The sequence below is a fragment of the Leucoraja erinacea genome, chromosome 8 (assembly GCF_028641065.1).
Source record: "Leucoraja erinacea ecotype New England chromosome 8, Leri_hhj_1, whole genome shotgun sequence".
NCBI classification, from domain to species: domain Eukaryota; kingdom Metazoa; phylum Chordata; class Chondrichthyes; order Rajiformes; family Rajidae; genus Leucoraja; species Leucoraja erinaceus.
The window spans coordinates 45,429,706-45,457,244 of NC_073384.1; the positions used below are offsets into that span (position 1 = coordinate 45,429,706).

The 27,539-nt window shown below is 41.6% G+C and overlaps 1 protein-coding gene across 1 annotated transcript; it reads left to right on the plus strand.

The window, feature by feature from the left end:
* LOC129699651 (neutral and basic amino acid transport protein rBAT-like) lies at positions 1–25,739 on the plus strand. The gene is made up of 10 exons (XM_055639627.1): positions 1–887; positions 5,627–5,806; positions 9,215–9,369; positions 9,463–9,588; positions 10,760–10,879; positions 12,922–13,046; positions 17,613–17,814; positions 22,506–22,688; positions 24,481–24,603; positions 25,083–25,739. The coding sequence occupies exons 1-10, from the start codon at positions 101–103 to the stop codon at positions 25,521–25,523; spliced, it is 2,442 nt and encodes an 813-aa protein (XP_055495602.1). The 5' UTR covers positions 1–100; the 3' UTR covers positions 25,524–25,739.
* Positions 25,740–27,539: the final 1,800 nt, after the last annotated feature.

Here is a 27,539-nt window from a genome sequence, read left to right on the forward strand (position 1 = left end):
CACTTATATCTATCTTCAGTGTAAACCAACATCTGCAGTTCCTTCTTCCAAACTGAGATTTAGCATAGATTTTTCTACAGATTCACCCAGTGGATCTGGAATGCACTGCGTGAGGTACTGGTGGAACACAACATGTAAAAATAATTTTGATCAATGCTTGAAGTGCCATGAGTATAGTGGGTTGAAGGACCTCAATTTGTGCTCTATGACTACATTGTACCAGCTATGCCAATATCTCCAGAGCCATAAAACTATGTCATACAGAGCATTGATAGAATCATTCTTTCACATAGTTAATGATTTCCGTTCTATTTGCATTCTCATTTCATATGATAAGGATCTAAAGTTCAAGGTACAAAACATTCTTATAAAATACAATCTTTTCAGCACTCTGTTCAAAGTCACAGCGACAGAGCCCAACAAGTGTAAACACAAAATGGCTCTTAAGGTGTCTCCAGGGATGGATCAGACAGATCTGATCAAAATAGATCGGAAAGAGGTAGAAGGTAATATTAGTCAAGCCTTTGAAGAAGATGGAGACCAGGAAAGAAACCCCAGCAATTTGAGTGAACCCGTGGATGTTATTGAGCAAACTGAGGAGAGAAATTATGCAGTAAATTGTGACAAAATTAATCAATTTTCAGGACCCTATGCTGGAATGCCCAAGGAAGTCTTACTCGAGTATTCAAGTCAAATCTGTTACAGGCTGCCGAGAGAAATTATTTTCTGGCTCATTATTGCAGCCACACTAGTTCTGATAGCCTGTACTATCAGTATTATTGCAATATCTCCCAAATGTCTGGATTGGTGGCAAGCCAGTCCAATCTACCAAATTTACCCTCGATCCTTCAAAGACTCTGATGGGAATGGCGTTGGAGACTTAAATGGTAAGTTGCAATAATTCTTGTGTATAACATAAATGTAGTTTGTATTTATATTGCAAAATAATTGTCAAAAGCATATCCTAAGAAGTTGATTTCGAGCTTGCAGTCTCCTTTAAACAAAAAAAGATGTTAAAAAGTGATACATACTGGAATATAGATCTTTAGATCCTTACACTAATATTCCAGTACTTACCACATTGAAAGTTGGATGTGTACAATAGCCTTGTACAATACATTTTAACATGATATCCATCCTCTGCGTATTACTTCAGTGCACGTTATGGGCGGTTAGTATCAGTTCAAATTGGCTATTGTTGTGACAATAGTCAATGTTGGAATTCATTCCAGAGACTTTGACAAAACATTGGTGAGAGTAGGGTTGTGATTGCCTCGTATTTGTCTGGAAACCTTGAAAGATGAGCTGGAGAAAAGAAAAAAAAAAAAAAGACCCCTTTGCACAAAGATCCAGGATGCCATTGAGATATACAGTTAAATGGCAGAGGATGAGAAGCAATCAAGTTGATGCAGTGTTGCAATTCTAATAACCTAATGTAGAATCAAGACCAGTATACCCAGGTGAAATCCCATTGTTTGCCATCTTCATCTTCATCTCATCACTACCCTCTTTGTAAGGTGTTCCACCACTCGCAGTCCATTAATATCAATCACAGCCAGGCTTTATCATTTGAATACCACCTCAGCCCTTTCAGCCCTTTCCGTGTACTCCCCCCGCCCCCCCCCCTCCTGCCCCAAAACTCTCACATATGGCACAAATTTAACCCTTACAAGAATGTCACAGTGACACAGCCATTAGTGCGACTGCTGACACCTTCAGGTTTTACCTGTAGAGTGACTTGATGATTCATCTACCCTGAAAACAAATCCTGAAAAAAAAACTAGGGGGGTGGATAAAATTCCAATCAAATACATTGCAGTGCAGAGTTCATCTTGATAGCTAAAATGTTATAGGGTTTGTTAAATTATTAACTTTGCATAACTTATTTACATAAAGAAAGGTACTTACGTTGTTAATTTCTCGGTGTATTGAATTTTCAGCCCTCTCATCTCGTAATCCATTGTGTGGGCTGTTCAAAATCATGGGGACAGACATCACCCTGCTTAAGATGCTGCCAACCTTTACATAATTATTTGTTTCAGCAGCTTGGGCCATCTCCTGAGATCTAATGAAAAGTTTTACACCTTAACAATTTGTCCCCCCCCCCCCCCCCAATTCACTTATTTTAATTCACTGAACAAACAGTGATCGTTTCTCTCCAGATTTACTGCCTCACCTGCTGAATTTTGTTTTTGGTTTAGATTAGAGATACAGTGCGGAAATAGGCCCTCTGGCCCACTGAGTCCTCATCGACCAACGATTCCCATATACACAGTGCATTCAGAAAGTATTCAGACCCCTTCACTTTTTGACATTTTGTTACATTACAGCCTTATTCTAAAATGGATTAAATTCTTGTTTTTTCATCAATCTATACACAATACCCTATAACAAAAAAAGCAAAACCAGGTTTTAGAAATTTTTGCAAAGTAATTAAAAATAAATAACTGAAATATCACATTTACACAAGTATTCAGACCCTTTACAGTACTTTGTTCAGGTGATTACAGCCTCCAGTCTTCTTGGGTATGACACTACAAGCTTGACACACCTGTATTTGGGTAATTTCCCCCATTCTTCTCTGCGTCGATGCACAGCTATTTTCAGGTCTCTCCAGAGATATTCAATCGGGTTCAAGTCCAATCTCTGGCTGGGCCACTTGAGGACATTCACAGACTTGTCACGAAGCCACTCATGCATTGTGTTGGCTGTGTGCTTAAGGTCGTTGTCCTGATGGAAGGTCAACCACCACCCCAGTCTGAGGTCCAGAATGCTCTGGAGCAGGTTTTCATCAAGGATCTCTCTGTACTTTGCTCCGTTCATCTTTCACTCAATCCTGACTAGTCTCCCAGATCCTGTTGCTGAAAACCATCCCCACATCATGATGCAGCCACCACCATGCTTCACCATAGGTGTGGTATTGGCCAGGTGATGAGCGGCGCCTGGTTTCCTCCAGACTGGTCGCTTGGCATTCAGGCCAAAGAGTTCAATCTTGGTTTCATTGGACCAGAGAATCTTGTTTCTCATGCCTTTTGGCAAACACCAAGCGGGTTGTCATGTGCCTTTTACTGAGGAATGACTTCCGTCTGGCCACTCTACCATTAGAAACATAGAAACATAGAAAATAGGTGCAGGAGTAGGCTATTCGGCCCTTCGAGCCTGCACCGCTATTCAATATGATCATGGCTGATCATCCAACTCAGTATCCTGTACCTGCCTTCTCTCCATACCCCCTGATCCATTTAGCCACAAGGGCCACATCTAACTCCCTCTTAAATATACCCAATGAACTGGCCTCAACTACCTTCTGTGGCAGAGAATTCCACAGATTCACCATTCTCTGTGTGAAAAAATGTTTTTCTCATCTCGGTCCTAAAAGACTTCCCCCTTATCCTTAAACTGTGACCCCTTGTTATGGACTACCCCAACATCGGGAACAATCTTCCTGCATCTAGCCTGTCCAACCCCTTAAGAATTTTGTAAGTTTCTATAAGATCCTCCCTCAATCTTCTAAATTCTAGCGAGTACAAACCGAGTTTCTCATGCCTTTTGGCAAACACCTGCATGCCTACTTTTAATGACTGGTGTACCATGATACCCAGGTCTTGTTGCATCTCCCCTTTTCATAATCAGCCACCATTAAGGCCTGATTTGTGGAATGCTGCAGATATAGGTGTACTTCTGGAAGGTTCTCCCATGAACAAGGAACTCTGGAGCTCTGTCAGGGTGACCATCAGGTTCTTGGTCACTTCCCTGACCAAGGCCCTTCTCTATGGCCAGCTCTATGAAGAGTCCTGGTGGTTCCAAAGTTCTTCCATTTAAGAATGATGGAGGCCACTGTGCTCTTCGGGACCTGCAAGAAATATACCGTTCCCCAGATCTGTGCCTCGACACAATCCTGTCTCGAAGGTCTACGGACAATTCCTTCATGGCTTGGTTTTTGCTCTGACATGCACTGTCAACTGTGGGACCTTATATAGACAGGTGATGTGTGCCTTTCCAAATCATGTCCAATCAATGTTCCGGTGGGCGGCGCGACTCTGGTCAGCAGCGGCCTCTGCAGTCTGTCCGCGTTTTATTATTTCCTGTCTGTGTTTAAATGTAGTTTTTGTTATTTTTTGTTGGGGTGTGTGTGTGTGGGGGGGGGGGGGGGTGGGATGGGGGGGGGGGGGAAACTTTTTTAAATCTCTCCCTGCACTGGAGACCCGACCTTTTCTATCGGGTTTCCGTTGTCGTTGGGCCCGCAACGAGGAGCGGCCTCCAACAGGAAGAAGCCGGGGACTCTGGTGCTACGACTCACCGTCGCCGTCGCGGGGCTGGCCGAGTCCGGAGCGGGTGGAGCGGTGGAGGAGCGCTGCTGCTGCTGCTGCTGCTGCTGCTGCTGCTGCTGCTGCTGCTGGCTGCTGCTGCTGCTGCTACCGGAGAGTCGGAGGCTCCAACGACAGGTCTATGGACGGCGGCACCGGGAGCCCGCGGCTCCCTGGAGGGAGACCGTTTTTCAGGGCTCTCGCAACGGCGACTTCCCCCGCCCAGTTGCGGGGGTTGAAGAGCTCCTGGAGCGGGGGCCACCGTGCGGCTTGGAATGGCCGCGGGACTCTGCGAGCGCACGCCGGGGGCTCTAACAGCAAGACCCGGTGTGCGACCTCGCACCACCCGGCGTGGCTTTAATGGCCGCGGGACAATCGCCATCGCCAGCCGGGGGCTTTGACTTTGACTCTGACATCGGGGGGGGAGAGTGCTGTGGAGAGATAAGTTTATTTGGCCTTCCATCACAGCAATGTGATGGATGTTTATGTAAATTATGTGTGTCTTGGGTCTATTTGTTTGTAATGTATGGCTGCAGAAACGGCATTTCGTTTGGACCTCAAGGGGTCCAAATGACAATTAAATGTATCTTGTATCTTGTATCTTGTATCTTGTAATGTACCACTGGTGGACTCCAATCAATCTGCAGAAACATCTCAAGGATAATCAATGGAAACAGGATGAACCTAAGCTCAATTTTGAGTGTCATAGCAAACGGTCTGAATACTTATGTAAATGTGATATTTATTTTTAATTACTTTGGAAAAATTTCTAAACATCTGTTTTCACATTTTTATTATAGGGTTTGTGTGTAGATTGATGATAAAAAAAAAAAGAGAATTCAATCAATTTTAGAATAAGGTAGTAATGCAACAAAATGTGGAAAAAGTGAAAGGGTCCGAATACTTTCTGAATGCACTGTCTATAAGGACGTATTAGGGCAGATGCTCCAAACGCTTGGCTGAAGGAGGATTTTAATAAGTATCTTGAAAAAGGAATGAGGCTGAGAGGAAAGGGATAATGGGGATGGATGTTATAATTGCCAGTGGTGGTACAGTACAGCATAAATTCAGATATGCTGAAAAAGACTAGATTGTGTCTACTCATATGTTGGTGTGTTACAAAGCTGGAGTGGGTACTGCATTATGCAACTAAATACACAGTTCTTCCAGGGCAACAGCATTTGAACCATTTTACCAGGGATTCAGATGTGCATGCATATAAATTTCTGCTATCTTATTAATTTTGTGATTTCTATCCAGAATCTGCAACATTAATTGAAAATGCTTTATTGAAATATTCTTTTTTCTGGTGTTAATAGGAATTAAAGAAAAGATGGATTATTTTGTGGGTTTGAACATTAAAGCTATTTGGATAAGTCCAGTGTATAAGTCTCCAATGAAAGATTTTGGCTATGACGTAGAAGATTTTGAAGATATTGATCCAATATTTGGAACAATGGAAGAGTTTGATAGCCTCCTAAAAACTGTACATGATAAAGGTGAGAATTGATGAAAGAAAATTCATGCTTTCTTATTGGCTGCCATTTATATTGCAGTCCCTGTAAACAAGATTGAGAGATTCCGGTCGAGTAACAGCAACCAACAACAACGGCAATGCTTGCAATGCCAATGCTATTACTCACACCCCAACCAAATATGCTTTATTTGTAAATTTACAATTATACTACATGGGACCTTTGTTGTTATTCATATTTATAGATTGTCAACATGGCAGCAATTTTTCTTTCCTAAATATTCCATTAGCTAAAAGGCGTAGAATTTATAACACTGGCCTCAGCCTGTCAATGTCCAGTGGCAAGAAGGCTGTAGACTCTGGTTTTCCCCTTGGACTGTGCAACAACCGCTCCAAGCTTCAGTTCAAATCTTAGTGCAAAATCCTGTCCTTGAACGTGAAATCTGCACCATCCTGTTGAGAACAACTCCGTACACCGGAAGACCAGCAAGTTTCAGGCAGACCAAAGTGTGTCTTTACTGAGCTGATGATCTTCCAGTAGCAATTGACATGTGTCTCAGTGTGCATCTCTGGGAGTAGCTCTTTGAGTCCTGTGTGGTGCAATTGCTAAGGATGAATCTTTACAAAAATACTGTATCTATTTTCAGAGCTAGTTGGAAATACACAATCTAGAAAGCGATAGATGACAGTCTCACCTCCACTGCAGTTGCTTCGAGGGCAGCATGAGAAGTGACATTGAGAAGTTATCTCACAGGAAGTGTCTTTCTCACCATCACTGCGCAAGCTCTAAGTTCTTTTTAGAAGCATTCTGTCAAATATAGCCTAACATGAGTATTTGGGACATTAAAGTTCAGGACTGGACTGATCTGTCTGGTACATCACAATGGTAGTCCATTGCTGGGTTGCTAAAAACATTGCATAGCTCGGCATTTTTTATAATGGGACTGGGGGTGGCTTTGAATTTAACTCAGCTCTGTTGGATCAGTCAGCTGCATCGATTATGTAAATAAACTGATTGTGTGGAACACTTGGCTAGTATGTTGCCAAGAGCGGATGAAGCTGCTGGAAGCTGGTCAACTGTTCATCTTGTAAAAACCAGGGGCATGGAGCGCAGAGATTTTGCGCATTGCATCTTCTGCAAGCAGATGGCTGCCAACCAACCCTTTGACTTCAGTGATGGTGAAATTAATTTTCTGCAGGGGATCTCCTGAGTTAGAGAAACAGCAACCATTGGCTCCAGACCAATTTTATTGATCATTCCTAATTGTACCAGCCCCCTAAAGTGAGTGGCTTCCTGGCTAATTTCAGAGGCAGTTTGGAGTAAACATATTTCCGTTGATCCACATATAGGCTAGATTGCTTGGGGATGTCCAATTTCCTACCCTGTAGGATGTGATTGAAATTGGATGTTCATATTGATGGGTGTAATTTCATAATTATCAATTTGGATACCTTATGGTATGGTATTTAAGTCTATGATACATTCATGTTATGCATTTGAAAAAGGATTTACGAATTTTCATGAACACACCATGGAATCGTTTTCATGGATTCGTCAATTAAAAAAACAGTGATTTTCACCCTTTATAGAAATGCTTTGAAAAAGGACCTGAGAACACTTTTGTTACTCTAAAGTTCCTTTTAAATCAAACCAATATATTTTCAATGAATATACAACCAATGAAAAAAAGAAACACAAGTGGTTGGAAGTCTGAAATAAACATTAAAAATGTTGGAAATACCAAGCAGCTCATGTAGTGGAAAGTGCAGCAAAGTTAATGTTTCACGGCAAAGACTCTGGCAGAACAGGGATAATTCACAATTTTTCTTTAATATGATTTCTTTAAAGAATATTTGAAGTACATGGCAGTTCATTTATGGATGATAGCTGAGAATAATGAACAACTGTTGTGAAGATTATTTTGGTATATTTCTGCCTTGCAGATAGGGATCAAACATATTTACATTCTTTAATATTATGTGTCATAGAAACATAGAAAATAGGTGCAGGCGTAGGCCAATCGGCCCTTCGAGCCTGCACCGCCATTCACCGCCATGATCATGGTTGATCATCCAACTTAGTATCCTGTACCTCCTTTCTCTCCATACTCCCTGATCCCTTTAGCCACAAGGGCCACATCTAACTCCCTCCTATATATAGGCAATGCACTGGCCTCAACTACTTTCTATGGCAGAGAATTCCACAGATTCACCACTCTTTGTGTGAATTTTTTTTTCTCATCTCGGTCCTAAAAGACTTCCTCCTTATCCTTAAACTTTGACCCCTTGTTCTGAACTTCCCCGACATCGGGACCAATCTTCCTGCAATTAGCCTGTCCAACCACTTAAGAATTCTAAATTCTAATGAGTACAAGCCGAGCCTATCCAGTCTTTCTTCATATGAAAGTCCTGCCATCCCAGGAATCAGTCTGGTGAACCTTCTCTGTACTCCCTCTATGGCAAAAATGTATTTCCTCAGATTAGGAGACCAAAACTGTACGCAATACTCCAGGTGTGTATCCACATTATACTGCATCTGCCATGCATTTGCCCACTCACCCAACCTATCCAAGTCACCTTGCAGCCTCCTATCATCCTCCTCACAGCTAACACTGCCCCCAGCTTCGTGTCATCCGCAAACTTGGAGATGTTGCATTCAATTCCCTCATCCAAATCATTAATATATATTGTAAATAGCTGGGGTCCCAGCACTGAGCCTTGCGGTACCCCACTAATCACTGCCTGCCATTCTGAAAAGGACCCGTTTACTCCTACTGTTTGCTTCCTGTCTGTCAGCCAGTTCTCTATTAGTGGAAGAGTCTAACACCAGAGGTCATAGCCTCAGAATTAAAGGACGTACCTTTAGGAAGGTGATGAGGAGGAATTTCTTTAGTCAATGGTGTGGAATTCTTTGGCACAGAAGGCTGTGGAGGCCGTCAATGGATATTTTTAAGGCAGAGATAGAAATATTTTTGATTAGTGTGGGTGTCAGGGTTATGGGGAGAAGGCAGGAAAAGGCAGGAGGGGTTAGGAGGTAGAGAGAGATCAGCTTCGATTGAATGGTGGAGTAGAATTGCTTGGCCGAATGGCCTAATTCTACTCCTATTACTTATGACCTTATGACTTCACAGGTGGTAGAAAAGAGAGAATATAAACATGAAGGTTGATTTAACATACTTAAAGCGCTTTTGGAGTAGGCTATTATAGGGCAATTTTCCAAAATTTATCGAGAACCTTCACACACTGTGATAATATGTATATATAATATTCTGGGATAACTGTACAAATGTTTGATTCAGATATATTGCAATATGAAAGAGTGGAGTGCATGACAATTGAATTAGTTTTGTGATACATTGGTTTTCCTCTATTATATGTTTTAGCAGTCAGTAATTGAAAATATTACTAACTTGTTTTTCCTGCTTTTGGAAAGGTTTGAAACTAATCATGGATTTCATTCCAAATCACACCAGTAACAAACATCGCTGGTTTCAACTTAGCCGGAACAGAACTGGAAAATACACTGACTATTACATCTGGGTGAATTGTAAATCTGAGCTGAACAAAACCACGAGCCCCAACAACTGGGTAATAATGTCAAACTCATCTATTACTTAATATATCTTTGCATCTTGGCTCTCTAATTAGTTGTTTTTCACTTATTTCAATATTGTCTTTCAGGTTAGCTTGTTTGGATATTCTGCATGGCAATATGATGAGGTTCGAGGACAGTGTTATTTACATCAATTCTTGAAGGAACAACCTGATTTGAATTACAGAAATGCTGATGTGCAAGAAGAAATGAAAGTAAGTTTCATTTATATCCATGATTTAAATCATCATGTTTGTTATTTAGATAAATTATGGTTAACTGTTGCTACATTATTGAAGTTAATATTAAAAAATGTATGTTAAAATGCACAGCAATTAAATAATAGGATTAAACTATGTTGCAGATATCAAAATCAAATTTTCTTTTCACCAAATATCTGAGTGTGTAGTTGAAACCTAGTAATTCAGATCATATTCTGAGACAGACACAACAGCAAAATGGAACACAAATTAATTACACACGATTTCTACAGTACAAGCATTTGTGCATTGCCAATTTTCTGCTATAATTTCAGGCAACATTCAGGCTTAAATGAATAGTAATAACATGCTGTTTTAAATTTGAATCTGGAACCACCATACTGAAAATATATTAAATTTATCTTATAGTTGGAAATTAAGACATGAGAAGATTTATTTCAGTTACATATACAACTGTGTCCATTTGGTATGATTATAAAATGCTGGAGTAACTCAACGGGAGAGGCAGCATCTCTGGAGAGAAGGAATGGTTGACATTGTGGGTTGAGACCCTTCTTCAGAGGGGAGAGGCAGTCTAGTGATATGGAAGGGTAAGGTGTGAAAATGACAGATCAAAGCAAACGATGATAAGGAAATGTAGAATGGTTTAATGTTAGCTGAAGGGAAGGTGACAAGGAGGCATACAATGTAACATTAATCAGAAGGGCAGTGAAGCTAGTCGGAGAGCTAGTGTGAAGGAGGGATGGAGAGAGGGAAAGCAAGGGTTACGAAGTTAAAGAAATTTCATACCACTGAGTTGTAAGCAGCCCAAGCGAAATATGAGGTGCTGTTCCTCCAATTTACATTAGGCCTCACTCTGACAGTGGAGGAGGCCCAGGACAGTCCGTATGGGAATGGGAGGGGGCGTTAAAGCGTTTAGCAACCAGTAGATCGCGTGGTCCTAAGTGGACTGAACGGAGGTGATTTGGTAAAGATAATGTACAGTATATGTGGATGTGAAGGTACATTTAGAGTTGTGTACATTGTGGTATGATTTTGTCTGTATCATTAAACCAGCCACTGTTATTAGTCAAGTGTTGACCGCCTGCTCTGAAGGAGGTTTATTAGTATTTTTTTCAAAATACACGCGACTGACTTGTGTTTCAATTTTTCTGCTATTTTGTAGAATGTATTAAGATTTTGGTTGAAGAAAGGAGTTGATGGCTTCCGGGTGGATGCAGTCAAATATCTATTGGAAGCTGAAAGTCTAAGAAATGAACCTCAAGTCAACTTAACCCAGGATCCAGTGAGTTACCTGACAATTTAAGATTGATATGAAGTGAGTGGTGACACATTGTGCAGACTGTGTTCATTAATGTGAGACCTCTCTCCATAGCAACCACACCAGCTTCCCCTGGGCCTTGTGAAGGGGTTTCATAATGGTGGTGGTTAGCAATAGCATAGAAGAAGGAGGATCACTATATTGTAATATACGGTGAAAAAAGGGGTAAATGGAAAAGATAGTATAATAGATGTGTCACTTAAATAATAATCCTTCATAGCAGATGAAGTCTTTAAATTTTACATATATATATACATGTTGTGTCTATATATATATATACTGTATATAGACACAAAATGCTGGAGTAACTCACCGGGACAGGCAGCATCTCTGAAGAGAAGGATTGGGTGACGTTTCATCCATCTTCACTATCTGCAATATCACCCACTTTCGTATCATCTGTAAACTTGCTAATCATGCCATTCTTTCACCAACAACTCACAGGAACAACACTTGTTCAATGAATGTAGAAGAGTTTGAGAAGTTAAAAATTAGAAAGTAAACCTGCTGAAACCACAATGAGGCCACGAGCATAAGGAACAGCTGACAGAACTTTGCAGGAGAGATGAGATTTTACATGGAAGATGCCAGGATGACAGCAGGAAATGTGTTGGCAATGGGGGAAGATTGGAGAAGCAAGCATTATTTAAAAAAACTGAGAATAAGTGGAGAAACTTATTTAAGGTCTATAAAATGAAGGGGCCTGGAAGAAATAAAGAGAAAGAATATATTTGCATTTGAAGAGGAGGCTTACATTTAAGTGTTTTAAGTGAGAGAGGTTTTCACCCAGAGGGCTACAGGGTTCTTTAAATTCCTGCATGAATGGATAATGGAGATAGACGTCACATTTAAACGGTATTAACACTTATACATGTGTGGAGCAAGGCTATTTACACAGAAGTGGTGGATACCTGGAATGTTGTGCCAGGATTGTTGGAAGCAGACACCATCACAGCATTTGAGAGTTTTTTAGATAGACAATGGATATGCAGAGAACAGATAGATGTAGAGCACGTGTAGGCAAAGGAGATTAGCTGAACTTGGCATTATGCTTGGCGCAGATATTATGGGCCGCAGGGCCTGTCCTGTGATGTAGTGATCTATGTGCTATATATGTGAGCAAATGTGACCTGCTGTATTATGGACTGTGTACTGAAAGATGGGATGAGTTTAGGCATCTTTCCAATGGCACAGATGCAATGGGCCGAATGGCCTGCGGCTGAGTCATTAATTTTCTCTGAATTTACTATTTCCGTGATCCAAAAGAAGCACCTCAGCTGGTTCAATTTTGCACGTTATATCAATAATGTTTGTTCGTATACATCTAACAAAGGCTATGGCACCAGCTGTTGTGTAGAAGGCTTGTATTCCGGAATTAGTTGGCCTGCTGGCAAGAATGTGATGGAATTCTCTCCAGTTGCCAAGATGAATGCATTCCCAAAAATAATCAGCATGTTCAACCGCATCCAGAATGAACAGGAACTACCAATAGACTAATGTGGCTGCACTGTATTATCTGTAAAATGAGCTTCAACAACTAGCCAGGAATTCTTTTGCTGTCAGCTTACAAGCCTACAACCTCTACTTCCCAGAAGGACAAGGTTAAGCCATTCCCCTTACAATCATGCACAATCCTTTCCTGGAATTACATCATCATTTTTTGTCATTGCTCAGTCAAAATTTGGAAATACCATTCTAATAGCAGTGCAGATAAATCTTCACTGCAAAGTCCTTTGGGTCAAGATGGCGGTTAATTCTGGCCTAACCAAGGAATAAAAACAGGGATAATTAAAAAATGTTTCTGCTTTAGAGGGTTATGGGGCAAATGCTGCTGAATGGGATTAGTTTAGGTGGGGCATCTTGGTTGGCATGGATGAGCTTGGCTGAAAGGCCTGTTTCGGTGCTGCATAACTCCATGTCCTGCAGTCTGTACTAACTACTATTCATAACTTTTATATGGTATTCTGACTACTGTATTAATGAAATGTTTTAATTTAAATTTCCAGAATAACATCACATCATATAATGAGCTATATCACGATTACACAACCACACAAGTGGGAATACATGACATTGTCCGCAGCTGGCGATATGTGTTGAATGAGTTCAGTACAGAACCAGGCAGATACAGGTAAGGAATGACGTACCTATATGCCAGTTTGCTGAAACTCTTTGAGCTGCTCAAAGGTGGGCTCATGCAATAAATGTTCACATCTAGGTGGGTGAGACAGCAAAGCCAATGGGTCCACGGTGGTAGTATTAAAAGAGGATGTTTGTTACGGTACTGGAAGAATCTCTTGCTGGAACCAGCAGAACAGGGAAGACAACATCTTTTCACACAACATTCTGTCAATGTTTCAGGTTTGATTGGCCTAAGGTCATAAGTGTAAGTAGAATAAGGCCATTCGGCCCATCAGATCTACCCTGCCATTCAATTAACAATAATAATTAAAAAAAAATTTTAATCCAAAAAACAACAAACAAACAAACAAACAAACAGCAGGTTACCAGAGGAACTACCGGCGTCAGCTCAGGTCCTTCTTGGACAATCTGGACAAGGACGCCAAGGCGACGAGCAGCGTCATTCCTGGTGAGGGTAGAGGGACCAGTAGAGTGTCCCTTGTAGCCAGGGTCCGGAGGGCAAGGAGCACCGCCACTGCACCTAGGGTCCGTAGGGAGAAGAGTGGCTTTGTTGTCCGCGACCGAAGGACCGGTGACGGGATTTAGGGAGTGGGTAGGGCCGAAGATGTCCTGGTTGGCCATCTGCAAGTCACCTCGCCAGGCGGTAGAGGGCTTTGCCCGAGCCAGATGCTTGCCCCTTTACCGGGATTATGTCTGCAGCTTGGTGGTGTTAGAGAGGGATATAGTTGTATTGTAGTTATTTAGTATATTTGTTACGTAGTTGTTTGAAAATTTAGTGTCTGAATATTTTGGTGATTTTGTAATATGGTGGTGGGTGTGTCACCACGGTTTTGTTTTGTATCGTCATAGTAATTAAATAAATTATTTTTGATTTAATTAAAAAAGCTGGTTACCAGGGACCTGGGGTAGAGGGTGCTGCACTGAAGAGTACCCTGCAACTCTCGCGGTTCACACACTCGCCAGCTGCCTGCCACTTTTGCGGGCTGGAAGAGTCTGTGTGCTAATAGACAATAGGCCATTTGGCCCTTCGAGCTAGCACCACCATTCGTTGTGATCATGGCTGATCATCCACAATCAGTACAATCCACAATCCACCCAGTTTCTGCCTTCTCTCCATATCCCCTGACTCCGCTATCTTTAAGAGCTCTATCTAGCTCTCTCTTGAAAGTATCCAGGGAACATTGGCCACATGAATATAGGCCACGTGTATATGGAGTGTGTGAGATTGCAGCCCCTGTTCCATTATCTAAAGGAGCTGCTCCTTGCCTTCTGGCTGCACCTCTCACCCACCATCCTCATCTTTGGACACCCTGTGCGTATGGGAGAGGGTAGAGCCGAGGGTGGTTGAGAGGGGGTTGAATGTATCTTTGACAAGGATTGTAAGATAGTTTTCGTTTGTCATGTATTACGGTGGTGGGTTCCGTTTTGTTTTTTACTGTACTGTATATATTATTTTAATATTTTAATAAATATTTTTAATTGAAAAAAATAATTAAAAAAGCTGGTTACCAAGCTCACGGAACTGGGTCTCTACGCATCCCTTTGCAATTGGATCCTCGACTTCCTCATCCAGACCACAGTCGCAAATTTGCAGAAATACTTCTTCCTCATTACCAATCAGTACCTCAAGGCTGCGTGCTCAGCCCCCTGCTGTACTCACTCTATACTCATGACGGTGTAGCCGGACATAGTGCAAACTCCATCTTCAAGTTTGCCAATGACACCACCCTTATTGGACGAATTACAGATGGTGATGAGTCAGTGTATAGAAGTGAGATCGACTGATTGACCAAATGGTGCCAGCCCAACTGCTCAATATCAGTAAAACCAATGAACTGATTGTGGATGTTGAAAGAGGAAAGATGAGGACCCACAATCCTGTTTATATCAAAAATGGTGGAGGGAGTCAAAAACTTCAAATTCCTGGGCATGTATATTTCGGAAGATCTTTCCTGGACCCAGCACGCTGATGCAATTATAAACAAAGCACATCAGCGCCTCTACTTACTGAGAAGATTATGGAGATTCGGTATGTCAAAGAGGATTCTCTTGAACGTTTACAGGTGTGCAGTAGAGAGCTGATTTTGACTGGTTGCATCGTGGCTTTGTTCGGCAAGTTGAATGCCCAGGAGCGGAAATGACTGCAAAAAGTTGTGAACACTGCCCAGTCCATCATCGGCTCTGGCCTCTCCACCATCGAAGGGATTTATCGGATTTGCTGCCTTTGGATCCGTCTTCACTAACGAGGACACAAACAATCTTCCTGATGTACTAGCCAGATGATCTGGAGTGACGGATAGCCATTGATTCGGGTCATGATTGATTAATTATTTATTTCCCTAGGAATGGCAGCTGCCTTTACAGCTTGTAACTTTTAGAAATACTATAAATTCATAATCAAAGCAAGATCAAGCAATCAGGAATTCTCATTCATTATGCGTTTATGGACGCAGTTATAGTTTAATACCAAAGTTGATCATATATTAAAGATAGGAATCAACATTTGCTTGCCTAAAGAATCTCCTGCGAGCTACTTGCTGTGGTCAGTTAGTTCTTGAAGTCAGTACCTGTGCATTGTATTATGAACTTGGAAACAAGTTGGAGGTCAGATGCCAGTGTGTTTGATCTATCCCTGCTGCTGGACTCAGTACTGAATGGGGTGTCTACCACTGGTTCTGAAAGTTAGTGGTTTTTCTTTTCAATCTATCACTTGTATGTTTTGAAGCTTTCATTTTTAATTTAATCAGTTAAACCCATTTGAGCTGCTTATGTCTCTGATCGGAGATATTTAAATGTGTCAATCTGGGGTCAGGACACTGGAGTCTGCTGGCTGACAGGTCATACTTGTAGACTGATTTGCTTCACTAGGAGTGTGGATACTTGGACCCATGGGGCAAGAATATGTGGCTGCAGGACTCTGCAGGCTAGTTTTAATCAAGCATGATTCAGCCTTTTGCTCAAATGAGCCATAGCCTTACTTTGCTGACATACCCTTAGAAAGGAGATAGAAACATAGAAACATAGAAAATAGGTGCAGGAGTAGGCCATTCGGCCCTTCGAGCCTGCACCGCCATTCAATATGATCATGGCTGATCATCCAACTCAGAATCCTGTACCTGCCTTCTCTCCATATCCCCTGATCCCTTTAGCCACGAGGGCCACATCCAACTCCCTCTTAAATATAGCCAATGAACTGGCCTCAACTACCTTCTGTAGCAGAGAATTCCACAGATTCACCACTCTCTGTGTGAAAAATGTTTTCCTCATCTTGGTCCTATAAGATTTCCCCCTTATCCTTAAACTGTGACCCCTTGTTCTGGACTTCCCCAACATCGGGAACAATCTTCATGCATCTAGCCTGTCCAAACCCCTTAAGAATTTTGTAAGATCCCTCCTCAATCTTCTAAATTCTAGCGAGTACAAACCGAGTCTATCCAGTCTTTCTTCATGTGAAAGTCCTGACATCCCAGGAATCAGTCTGGTGAACCTTCTCTGTACTCCCTCTATGGCAAGAATGTCCTTCCTCAGATTAGGAGACCAAAACTGTACGCAATACTCCAGGTGTGGTCTCACCAAGACCCTGCACAACTGCAGTAGAACCTCCCTGCTCTTATACTCAAATCCTTTTGCTATGAATGCTAACATACCATTCACCTTCTTCACTGCCTGCTGCACCTGCATGCCTACTTTTAATGACTGGTGTACCATGACACCCAGGTCTCGTTGCATCTCCCTGTTTCCTAATCGGCCACCATTCAGATAATAGTCTACTTTCCTGTTTTTGTCACCAAAGTGGATAACCTCACATTTATCCACATTATACTGCATCTGCTATGCATTTGCCCACTCACCCAGCCTATCCAAGTCACCTTGCAGCCTCCTAGCATCCTCCACACAGCTAACACTGCCCCCCAGCTTCGTGTCATCCGCAAATTTGGAGATGTTGCATTCAATTCCCTCGTCCAAATCATTTATATCGTAAATAGCTGGGGTCCCAGCACTGAGCCTTGCGGTACCCCACTAGTCACTGCCTGCCATTGTGAAAAGGACCCGTTTACTCCTACTCTTTGCTTCCTGTCTGCCAGCCAGTTCTCTATCCACATCAATACTGAACCCCCAATACCGTGTGCTTTAAGTTTGTATACTAATCTCTTATGTGGGACCTTGTCGAAAGCCTTCTGAAAATCCAGATATAACATATCCACTGGTTCTCCCTTATCCACTCTACTAGTTACATCCTGATGAGAAGGAATTTCTTTAGTGGAAGTTGTCGATTTATATTTTTAAGGTGGAGATTGACAGATTATTGGTTCGTAAGAATGTTAGGGGTTATGGGGCAAAGGCAGGAGAATAGGGTTGAGGGAAAGGTAGATCAGCCACGTTTGAATGGCAGAATAGACTTGATGGGCCAAATGGCCTAATTCTGCTGCTAAACCTTATGAAATTCCTGACCTGATTCATACCTCAGGAGTTTATTGTCACAAGGGTAAGACGATGCGAATTGATTTCTTGTGACAGTATAGAATCTTCTTTTTTCCCCATGTCATCTCTGCAGATTTATTATGACTGAATCCTATGATAATGGAGAACTTTATAAGACCATGATGTACTATGGAACACCGTTACAGCAGGAAGCTGATTTTCCCTTTAACTTCTACCTGATTGATCTCGATAAAGACATGTCAGGAAATGGAATTTTTAAAATAGTAGATTATTGGATGCACAACATGCCAGAAGGAAAATGGCCAAACTGGGTGGTACGTCTTGAAGTTCAAACACTTTTTTGTATATCAAATAGTCAATGATCTTTATACTTTGGTTTATCATTTTCATCAACTCATTGGCTAGGTTGTTTCCATAAGCATTTTCTATCTCTTTATTTTAATATGGAGATGTCTCTTTGCCAAAACCTAAGAAAATAACAGCAGAAACAGGCTATTCAGCCCGTCAGCCCGTCCAGCCTTTCAATATGACCATGAATGATCCTCTTGATAATTGCTTGTTTCCAAGTTCCCCCCAGTCTAGTTTCAGTAAAAACACTGAATCAAGCACTTGAAACAACTACATTTTATTTTACCAAAAGCGTGTCACAGATCAACCACTGTACCTATCACACAGCGGGTTCGATCCTCGCGTCTGCCTGTTCAAGCCCTCTAAGCCTCGCTCAGACAGAGGCACTCCAGAAGTTTACGTGGTCCCGAGCGCTCTTCCAGAAGATCGACGCTGAGCCTCGTGATCGCGGACTTTTATATGTCCCAGGACCTCGAGGGGCCGAACCACGTGGGGGGGTGGGGGGAGTGGTCTCTCAATAACCCAATTACGGATATCGGTTAACCCCATATATAACAGGCATTTCCCTAACCCAATGATACAACAGTTCAATACATTGTATTCACAACGGACTTCGAGATGAAGTCAACTTGGAAACATTTACCCTGATTAACAGAAAATTCAGGCAAGGCTCAACACCTTATCCAATCAACACTTGGAAAGTGTCTGGTTTTCAGCCATACAATTCATTCTATGCATTTTGCACCAGATTGACAGGGTTTGCAGAGCTTCCAATTCTTTGCTTGCAAATTGTATCTAAGCTCCAGACACTCTGGCACCTCTTCGCAGCCTGTCCCAGCTCTGCACAGAGTAATTCCAATTTGACCAAATCTCCCAGCAACCCTGAAATGTAACCCCATTTTGAAGTCCTGGCTGGTCCTTTTATCATAATGATAATCCATCATTAATGATAAGCAAAGTGACTCAATAATCAGCTAACCAGATATACATAAGTGTGCTTTACATTTCCCATCCATCAGTAACACAAGATGATGATGTTTCGTCTCAGAATCTTGTCAAGCATCCTAAGTTTCATGGGCATGACTTCACAAGTTCTGTCTGAGGAGTCTTCACATCCCGAGTTTTCGTGGGCGCGAATTTCCTCCATCCGTGTTCCTGCCCAGTTTTCCATCACCTTCCACAGTCGAACCTAAACCCTAGAAAATCCTAAGAAGCTTGGGACAAAGCAAGTTACCATCATGCACTCATACTTTCCCACACATTCGCTATTTCTATTTCACTTGAACCTATCCCTATTCTATTATCTATTGACTATATCCCTATTCTTATCTGAAGAAGGGTTTTGGCCCGAAACGTTGCCTATTTCCTTCACTCCATAGATGCTGCTGCACCCGCTGAGTTTCTCCAGCTTTTTTGTGTAACCTCCCTATTCTTATCTGTTCCCTAACATACTCTTTATTATTTTAGGATTGACACTAAGTAGCCTTCTTCATACTCACACGGTGTTATACTATGTATATCTGGTGACAGGTAATCATATCAATTTCAGCTGGGTTCAGTCCAAATTCCCCTACAGGCGTGACTAATTTGAGGCAAACCATGATAAATGTTCCAATTTAACCAAATTCAATCGCAGCCTTCAATTTACTATTTCGAACTTCAGTGCCCATTTCCTCTTCTCATTCCACAGCATTGTAGCCGATAATAGGGGATGGAAGATTGCAACCTTCATGTGGTCCGCCCTGTTTCGATAAATGCAATCAACCCGGTGTGCACAATCAAATAGAACAAGTTGTCCTACAACTTTTGGCTGTGCACGCCATATGCAAAAAGAAGTGGCCGATAATTCAATTCCCTTCCAATTCCTGTGGAATTCCCAGCTGTTCAAATTTAAACAATCAATTTATTTTACTTTTAATTTCATCCTAAGCCCAATCAAAAATGCCAAATCCAGGGACAATTTCTTTCCACCTTGATAATATAAGCCTCTTTACCATCGAGGGTTAAACAATTCAAATCCATTGGGCGAATACACATCGGCTCTGCCATTCCCAATACAATCCAAGTTTCCTCCTACAGTTAACCAAGTCTGTCCTCCATTCTCTCTCATTTTATGTATGCACTCTTCACTATGGTAACTAGTTACTATGCTAATTCTCCACTATGTTGGTTCTCTACTCTATTAGCTCTTAACTATGTTGGCTTCATTCCCTTTCTAGGGGTTCTCGCTTTTATTCTATTGGCTTCGTTCGTTGTCGAGGGGTTCTCGCTTTTACAGTTCTCAACTACTGAATCATTTCTTAATCCGGTCTCTCAAAGGGAAGTCCTGTTGCCCACAGTTCCTCTTTTGACCATGTCCAATTATATTCCAATTCCCATTTTAAGTTCCAAGTTTAATTCCAATTTTACTCTCAATTTTAATTCCAACTCTCATTTCCCCGAAGTAATTCCATGTTACCAGATCTTCCCAAGTTCCATCCTTCTTGATGCCCTTTGAACAATCCTTTCCATCTTTGTCTGCCTTTCTGAGGACGAGATAAGAACAATGTCAGTTAATAATCAAACTCTAATTAGTCCTGTCAGATTCCACAAGTCTATTCCAAATCTTGAACATTTTTAAACTCCCTCCAATTCATCACCGTACATTTTCGAGACTTTATTTCTAAACCCCATAATTTTGACGCAATTCAGGTATTCTACTCCAAACTACAGGGAAATATTTTATTTGAAATCAGTCCTTTAGAGTGAGGTGTCCTTTATACTCCTTCCTTTTCTTTCTCCAGTAGCTAGGTGATATTAAAGTTGGGCACTACGGTAGGTCATTTTCTTCCTCCTTTCTGATGATGGTGTCAGTTACTACGGAGTGGAGATACTGAGGAGTACGTCGCTCTGCCTGCTGGCCTGCCCAAATGTCTTAAAGGGGCAGGACAGTATCAATTCTTCCTGCTGGTCACCTTTTTCTGGGGAGCTACATTCCCTTTCGCTGTCTTGTTCCCGTTCTTAGGGGTCTGTGCATTCTATCACCCCACTCCCCAGATAGTCTCTTGTTGACATACTCTCCTACAGGCAACAAATCTCAGCAATACATTAGTTCAACTTCTTATTTTCCCCATTCCCATTCCTCCTGCATGGTAAGTTTGTTTCTTCTCTCCCTAGTGCCATTTCCATTCCTCAGTTGTTATCCATTCCCACGCTAGCTACTATGTTTCCTTGTCGTACTTCCTCCTTTAGTGACAGTTCTCTGAGTCAGATTCGATGTATCTTTTCCTGTTTGGAAGGGGTGATGTTCCTGTTTAATGTACAGTACTGTTTCTTAGGCCAGGTGAGGCCACCTTTTAATTTTATCATATGGTATTGCTGCTAAGTGGCAGGTCAGGGCTACCTGCCAGTTAGCAGTTGGACTGTTGGAATGCCTCTGCCCCCTGATCCCCCTGCCAGTGTCCCCTTTCTCTACCTTCAGGCTCACAGGAGCCTCGGTGCCCTCTTGGAATGCATCCGTTTCCGTAACCCCGTGGCCTCCTTTTCTATCCCCTTTCTTCCTGATGATATTCTCTCATGGGACACGACCGACTCCAGTGCCCTAGTCCTCCACAACTAAAACACTGATTGGGCCGGATTGCTCTACAACCTCGCCTAGGAAAGGTTGGTTCTGTAAATGGGAAGTCTATCCAGACCATAAGGGGAGAGGAGGGGAGACACCTTTAAGAAGTCACTCAACGTTTAATAAGGTTTAGCGGGCATTTTACCTACCAGTAGGTTTTGCTGCGAGTATATTCTAGATTAGGACCAAAGTACACACTTCAGATGTGATCTCATCAAGGCCCTGAATAATAATTGCTGTACTTCCTTGCTCCTGTACTTAAAACATATTGCATTGAAGCCAACACAGGTAACCCCCATGTTAAGATGGTGCAGATAAGGGGATGTTTGCATTCTTAAATAATGGTCGATATCATGATTTTCTGTAACACAATGCTGTGTCACCCGTTGATACGTGAAGTGCGAGTTGAAAAAAAGTTAATTTTTTCATATAAATTTCATGTGCGTTTTTATGCCATGTCCCAGGTCTTTGGTGGTGAATTGTTAATTTTGAAGGGCAAATTCCCATTACCCTTACTGCTGTAACAAGGCGATTGCTTGTATATTATTTGCCACCTTAACCACTTGTTTCACTTGCATAACCCACAGGTACATCAACATTTTCCCATCTATCACCATGTAATAGATACTCCACTTTTCTGTTGTTCCCACCCTATTGAATATCAGTTCTGCATCTGCCATGTATTTTCTCACTAACTTGTATAAATCGCCTTGAGAAGTGAATGGAATGGGATTCTGTTAGGGGTGAATGTGCATCTACAATGCAAAACATCTCCTATTTCACCAGGATAGTTGAAATAAACCTATACTTTGTTGATCTCAAGTGATGGCTTATTTGGTAAATAAAAGGATCAATTTGAAGAAAATAGTGGTCTAGTTCCAGGGTTAAAATCAAGACAAATTGTAGGCTGAATAACAAAATTGAATTTTAGGATTTCTTACAATTTCATTCAAAGGTGTGTGGTCAATGTTATACCCTAGGTATTGTTATTCAGTTTTCAAATTTTGTATGGATGTTTGTTTTGATGTTATTTAAAAGAATGTTTTTGACTTTTAGGTAGGAAATCATGACAATTCACGTGTTGCTTCCCGCATTGGTGTGCTGTATACTGACGTTGTTAATATGCTTCTGATGACGCTTCCTGGAACTCCTACCACTTACTATGGGGAAGAATTGGGAATGGAGAATATACATGTACCTGAAGATGAGATTCAAGATCCTTTTGGAAAATTTGATCCTGTAAGTACAAAACTGTATATCAATTTTTTAAAAACATTTAGCGAGTTAGACCAATGATCTTTTGTATTTAGGAGCTCGAGTCGAATTTAATACAAATTGCTTGTACGATAACTTCTACTTGTTGGATGTAACAGACCTACATGGGTTCCAGCAGGCTTCATTCAATTTGTAGTAGGTATCTTATGAATGTCTAAGGCTGGCCAATTAAGTTCATCGAATGTCACGAAGATAATGCCAGGCCAGCACCAGGGCAGCAGAGGCGCAGCGGCAGAGCTACTGCCTTGCAGTGCCAGAGACCCGGGTTTGATTCTGACTATGAGGGCTTGTCTGTATGGAGTTTGTACGTTCTCCCCGTGACCTGCATGGGTTTTCTCCAAGATATTCGTTTTTCTCCCACGATCCAAAGATGCACAAGTTTGTAGGTTAATTGGTCTGGTATAAACGTAAATTGTCCTTAGTGTAGGGTAGTGTAATGCCCCTGTCCCACTGAGGAAACCTGAACGGAAACCTCTGGAGACTTTGCGCCCCACCCAAGGTTTCCATGCGGTTCCTGGAGGTTTTTGTCAGTCTCCCTAATGGTCGAAAGTGGTTTCCGATTCCTCTATGATCCGGCGATTATTTCAAAAAATTAAAAACCGGTCGCGACTAAAAATAGGTTGCTGTTTTATAAATCGGCCTTCTACTACCTGCAACCTCCGGCAACCACCTTCAACTAGCATCGCAACCGGCTTCGACTAAAATATTATTGATTTTTAAAACGGCAACCTATTTTTAGTCGCCGCTGGTTTTGAATTTTTTGAAATAATCGCCGGAACATAGAAGAAGCGGAAACCACTTTCGACCATTAGTGGGACAGGGGCATTAATGCGCGGGGATCGCTGGTCGGTGCGGACTCGGTGGACCGAAGGGCCTGTTTCCACGCTGTATCCCTAAACTAAACCAGGCTGCTCACCTATCTGTCTGGTCTCTAAAATACCCAAATAAAATTCCTCTAACATAGTGTCACCTTCAAATGTGTGGCATGGGTACACTTACCTACAGATAGACACCTAATTTATTTGATACATTTCTCAATTTGCAAGACAGATGAAGCATTAATACTGTGTGAATGTTTTTACATTTCAACAGAAACTAAAATATAAATCCATAATTTGCATCCAACTTGACAAAAGCATGAAATCTTTTTGGTTCGTAAATGGCTGACAATGTCAACTCGGGGTTAATATGCAGGACCACCACTGATTTTCCAGCACCCTTGGTTCCAGACTCTAGCTGAATTATCTGTTTTGCCGGTACAAATAGAGGTCACTGTCTCTTAGAAGTTGAATGGTACTGGAACTGTCTGCCTAGATCACTGAAGGGCCAAGACAATGGTCTGCAAAGTTGGCCTCAGAAGTAAGCAATGGGAATGGATCGAATGGCTGCAGCTGGACCGATGTTCTAGAGCCCTGGCTGCAGGGGGCAAATTCACTCCGCTGATCGGCCGTGGAAATCCTGATGAGATTGAGATCGACTGCCTCACCCGGCCTAGGTGCCATATTTTCAGGGGGCCTTCTAAGCAGAATTTCAAGTGCGCTCTCATAATTTTGTCTGGATTGAAGGATTGTAGGACCATCAGTTGCTGTAAAATCGGTGGAGGACCTGTACTCTGCATTGTTTGTGTTCTACTTCATTTGTACTATAGAAACAACAATTGGAAATGAAGTAATATGAACAAACTTTAGAAGTGTTTTACATAGAAAAGAGTTCAGAATAATAAAATAGCTGACAGTTTATCCAAATGTTGTTGCAGACACAAAATCGAGATCCACAGCGCTCACCAATGCAGTGGGATACTAGTGCCAATGCTGGCTTCAGCACAGCAAACAAAACATGGCTGTCCATCCACTCCAACTACATGACGGTAAATGTGGAAGTAAGTGAGACAACTTTTCATATTATTTACACCAAAGCCAATCATGTAAAACAATGACTAAAATGGAACTGTGGAAGGATTTTAATAATAATAAAGTCAGAAATTAAAAAAAAGATCCCTCAGCCAATTATCTACACTTTAGGACAAAGCCACAAAATGCTGGAGTAACTCAGCGGGCCAGGCAACATCCCTGTAGAACATGGAAAGGTGATGTTTTGGGTCGTGACCCTTCAGCCTGAAGAAGGATCCCAACCTGAAACCTCACCTATCCATGTTCTCCAGGGATGCTGCCGGACCTGCTGAGTTACTCCAGCATTTTGTGTCTTTCCTTGGTAAACCAGCATCTGCAGTTCCTTTTTTCTGCTATCTACACCTACACTATTATTGATGTTCTTGAGGGCTTGTGATTCATGTAGAATTATGATTATACTAATCTAAACTTCCTCAGTGCAATATTTATTTTATAATTACTTTGACAGGTTGAAAAGAAAGAACAGAACTCCAGCCTGGCCCTATACCGTGAGCTTAGCTTTCTTCGCCAGAAAGAATTGCCTATCCACCGGGGATGGATGTGTTACATTTGGAATGATACGGATGTGTTTGCATATGTGAGAGAGCTGGATGGGTTGGATTCTGCCTTCTTGATTGTGTTAAACTTTGGTAAAGCTTCAGTGATTAATCTGGCAAGCAAAGTTCCATATTTACCCAAAGAAGCAAACGCAATACTTGGTACTGACTCTAATAAAAAGGGAAATAAGGTTCAGACAGCATCCATTGTAACTAGTGCTGGAGAAGGTCTTGTATTGGAATACAGAACGCACAATCCAGTACACAACATGGTGGAATTCAAAGATAAGTGCTACATTTCACAGAAAGCATGTTATTTGTCTTCACTTGGTTTACTATACAAGAACTGTTAAGTTTTAGCATTTTTTACAGATGTTCTGTAGATTAATCAATTAGTGGTACAGGAATCAACATGTTAAATAAATACACTACTTGTTTTTGATCTATGAAAATAAACCCCACTAATAATCTACATTTTTGCATGCTATATTCAATTCTGTTTAAGTTTCTCATCTGCTGAAAGTGTATGTTCGGATCTAACATCTTGAAATTCCCAGTCCCCTCACTAATCTAGCTTTATTGTATGACTCCAAGCACACTAACATCACCCTTTTAACACCTCATGCCAATAGGTAAAACTGGTTAAGTAGTTCAGACCCAGCACCTGCACTCGCAAACCAATACCTTAATTTTCCTTTGTTCAACGTGTGCATATATTGTTGCTACACAATTTTGTGCACATATCTCAAATCTCCGTTTCAATTCCTTCAGTCGACTTTCTTTATCATTGAATTGAGAATAATCATGAATTGTGTTGTTTGGTACTACAACTGAATTAGTTAAAGCCCTGTCCCATGGTACGAGTTCATTCCAAGAGCTCTCCCGAGTTTGCCCTGATTCGAACTCGGAGATTTACGTTAGTGGCCACTCGTCAGTACTCGGGGCTCTTGTGGACATTTTTCAACATGGTAAATAAATATTCTACTTGTTTTTCATCTATGAAAAAACCAATACCCTACCATGTTGAAAAATCTTCACGAGTCTTCCCGTGCTTACCTGCTGTTAGCAAGTCTTCCCGAGTACCCGCTGTTAGCGTTACGAGCCGCTAAGAGACGTCCCCGAGCTCCGAATACCTGCTACGTTCATTCTCCGTGCTTACCACGAGTTTGATTTTTTTTTAAACTCAGGAGAGCTCTTGGAATGAACTTGTACCGTGGGACAGGGCTATTATTTGTCATATACACCAGTGTGCAATATAATTCCTTATTCACATGAAACTCAGCATAAACAGTATTTATGGCAATGATAAATACAATTGTGAGCTCAGAACAGCAGAATGGTGTAAAGAATGGTGCAATAAAAAAGAGTTCAATAACAAAATCAGGTAGAGGGTTAATAGTAAGAGTACATGATTGCATCTCTGAGAATGGGGTGTGAAAGAGGTGATTGGTTGAGAGTGTGATAATTGTGGGGAAGCTGTTCTTAAGTCTGTACTTCTGAACTTTGAAGCTTCTGCATCTGTTCCCAGATAGAGAAAAGGGATGGCCAGGGTGTTAGGCATCATGGACAATACTTCAGTTCCCCTTATGCAATGCACAGTGAAGATGGGTGGGATGCAAGGAAGGAAGAATCTATATTGGACAGGGCTGTGTTCTCCACTCTCTGCAGGTTCAGACAGTTGGGAGTAGAGCAATTGCCACAGAAGGTTGAGATGCACCCCTTCGGTATACTTTCTATCACATATCTGTAGAAGTTAAAGGGAATCTTCCTGGGCATGCCAAATCCTCTCAGATACCTAAGAAAATAAGTATGCTGGTGCTCTTTCTTGATCAGTCTGAAGGTATCAGGTTAGGTTGATGATGATATAGATGCCTACGATCTTCAACCTGTTGACCACCTATACAGCAGCTCTGTTGAAGAGGACAGGTTATATTCAAGGATTTTTGCTTGCCCTTAATTAGATTTTACTGACATTTGTAAACATTTTTGACATTTATTTCTAAGTGGTTGCAATGGTTAGAGCTTATGGCCACTCAGCTGAGAACACTTTCCTATTTTCAACATGCCACTTTTCTGTTAATTACAGAAAACATCCTGAACATAGGATGTTTGCTCAGGGCTATGATGAATGCTTCCAAATATGTGAAAGTATTGGCAGTCATGTATTATCGCAATATAGCTTTACATCTGTGGTCAGAAAGTTACTAGAGAGTATTCTGAGGGACAAGATATACATTAACTTCGATGGACAACGGCTGATTAGGGATCGTCAACATGGTTTTGCACCTGGGAGGTTATGGCTCACAAATCTGAGTTTTTTGAGGATTTTGATGAAGGCATAGGTGTAGGCATTGTATACGTGGATTTTA

Excerpts from the sequence above, each read along its gene's own strand:
- LOC129699651 (XM_055639627.1), top strand. The coding sequence starts at position 101 with ATGCACTGCGTGAGGTACTGGTGGAACACAACATGTAAAAATAATTTT. Across the intron at positions 9,589-10,759 it reads ATGTGCAAGAAGAAATGAAA|AATGTATTAAGATTTTGGTT; the intron begins GTAAGTTTCATT and ends GCTATTTTGTAG. Across the intron at positions 24,604-25,082 it reads ACATGACGGTAAATGTGGAA|GTTGAAAAGAAAGAACAGAA; the intron begins GTAAGTGAGACA and ends TTACTTTGACAG.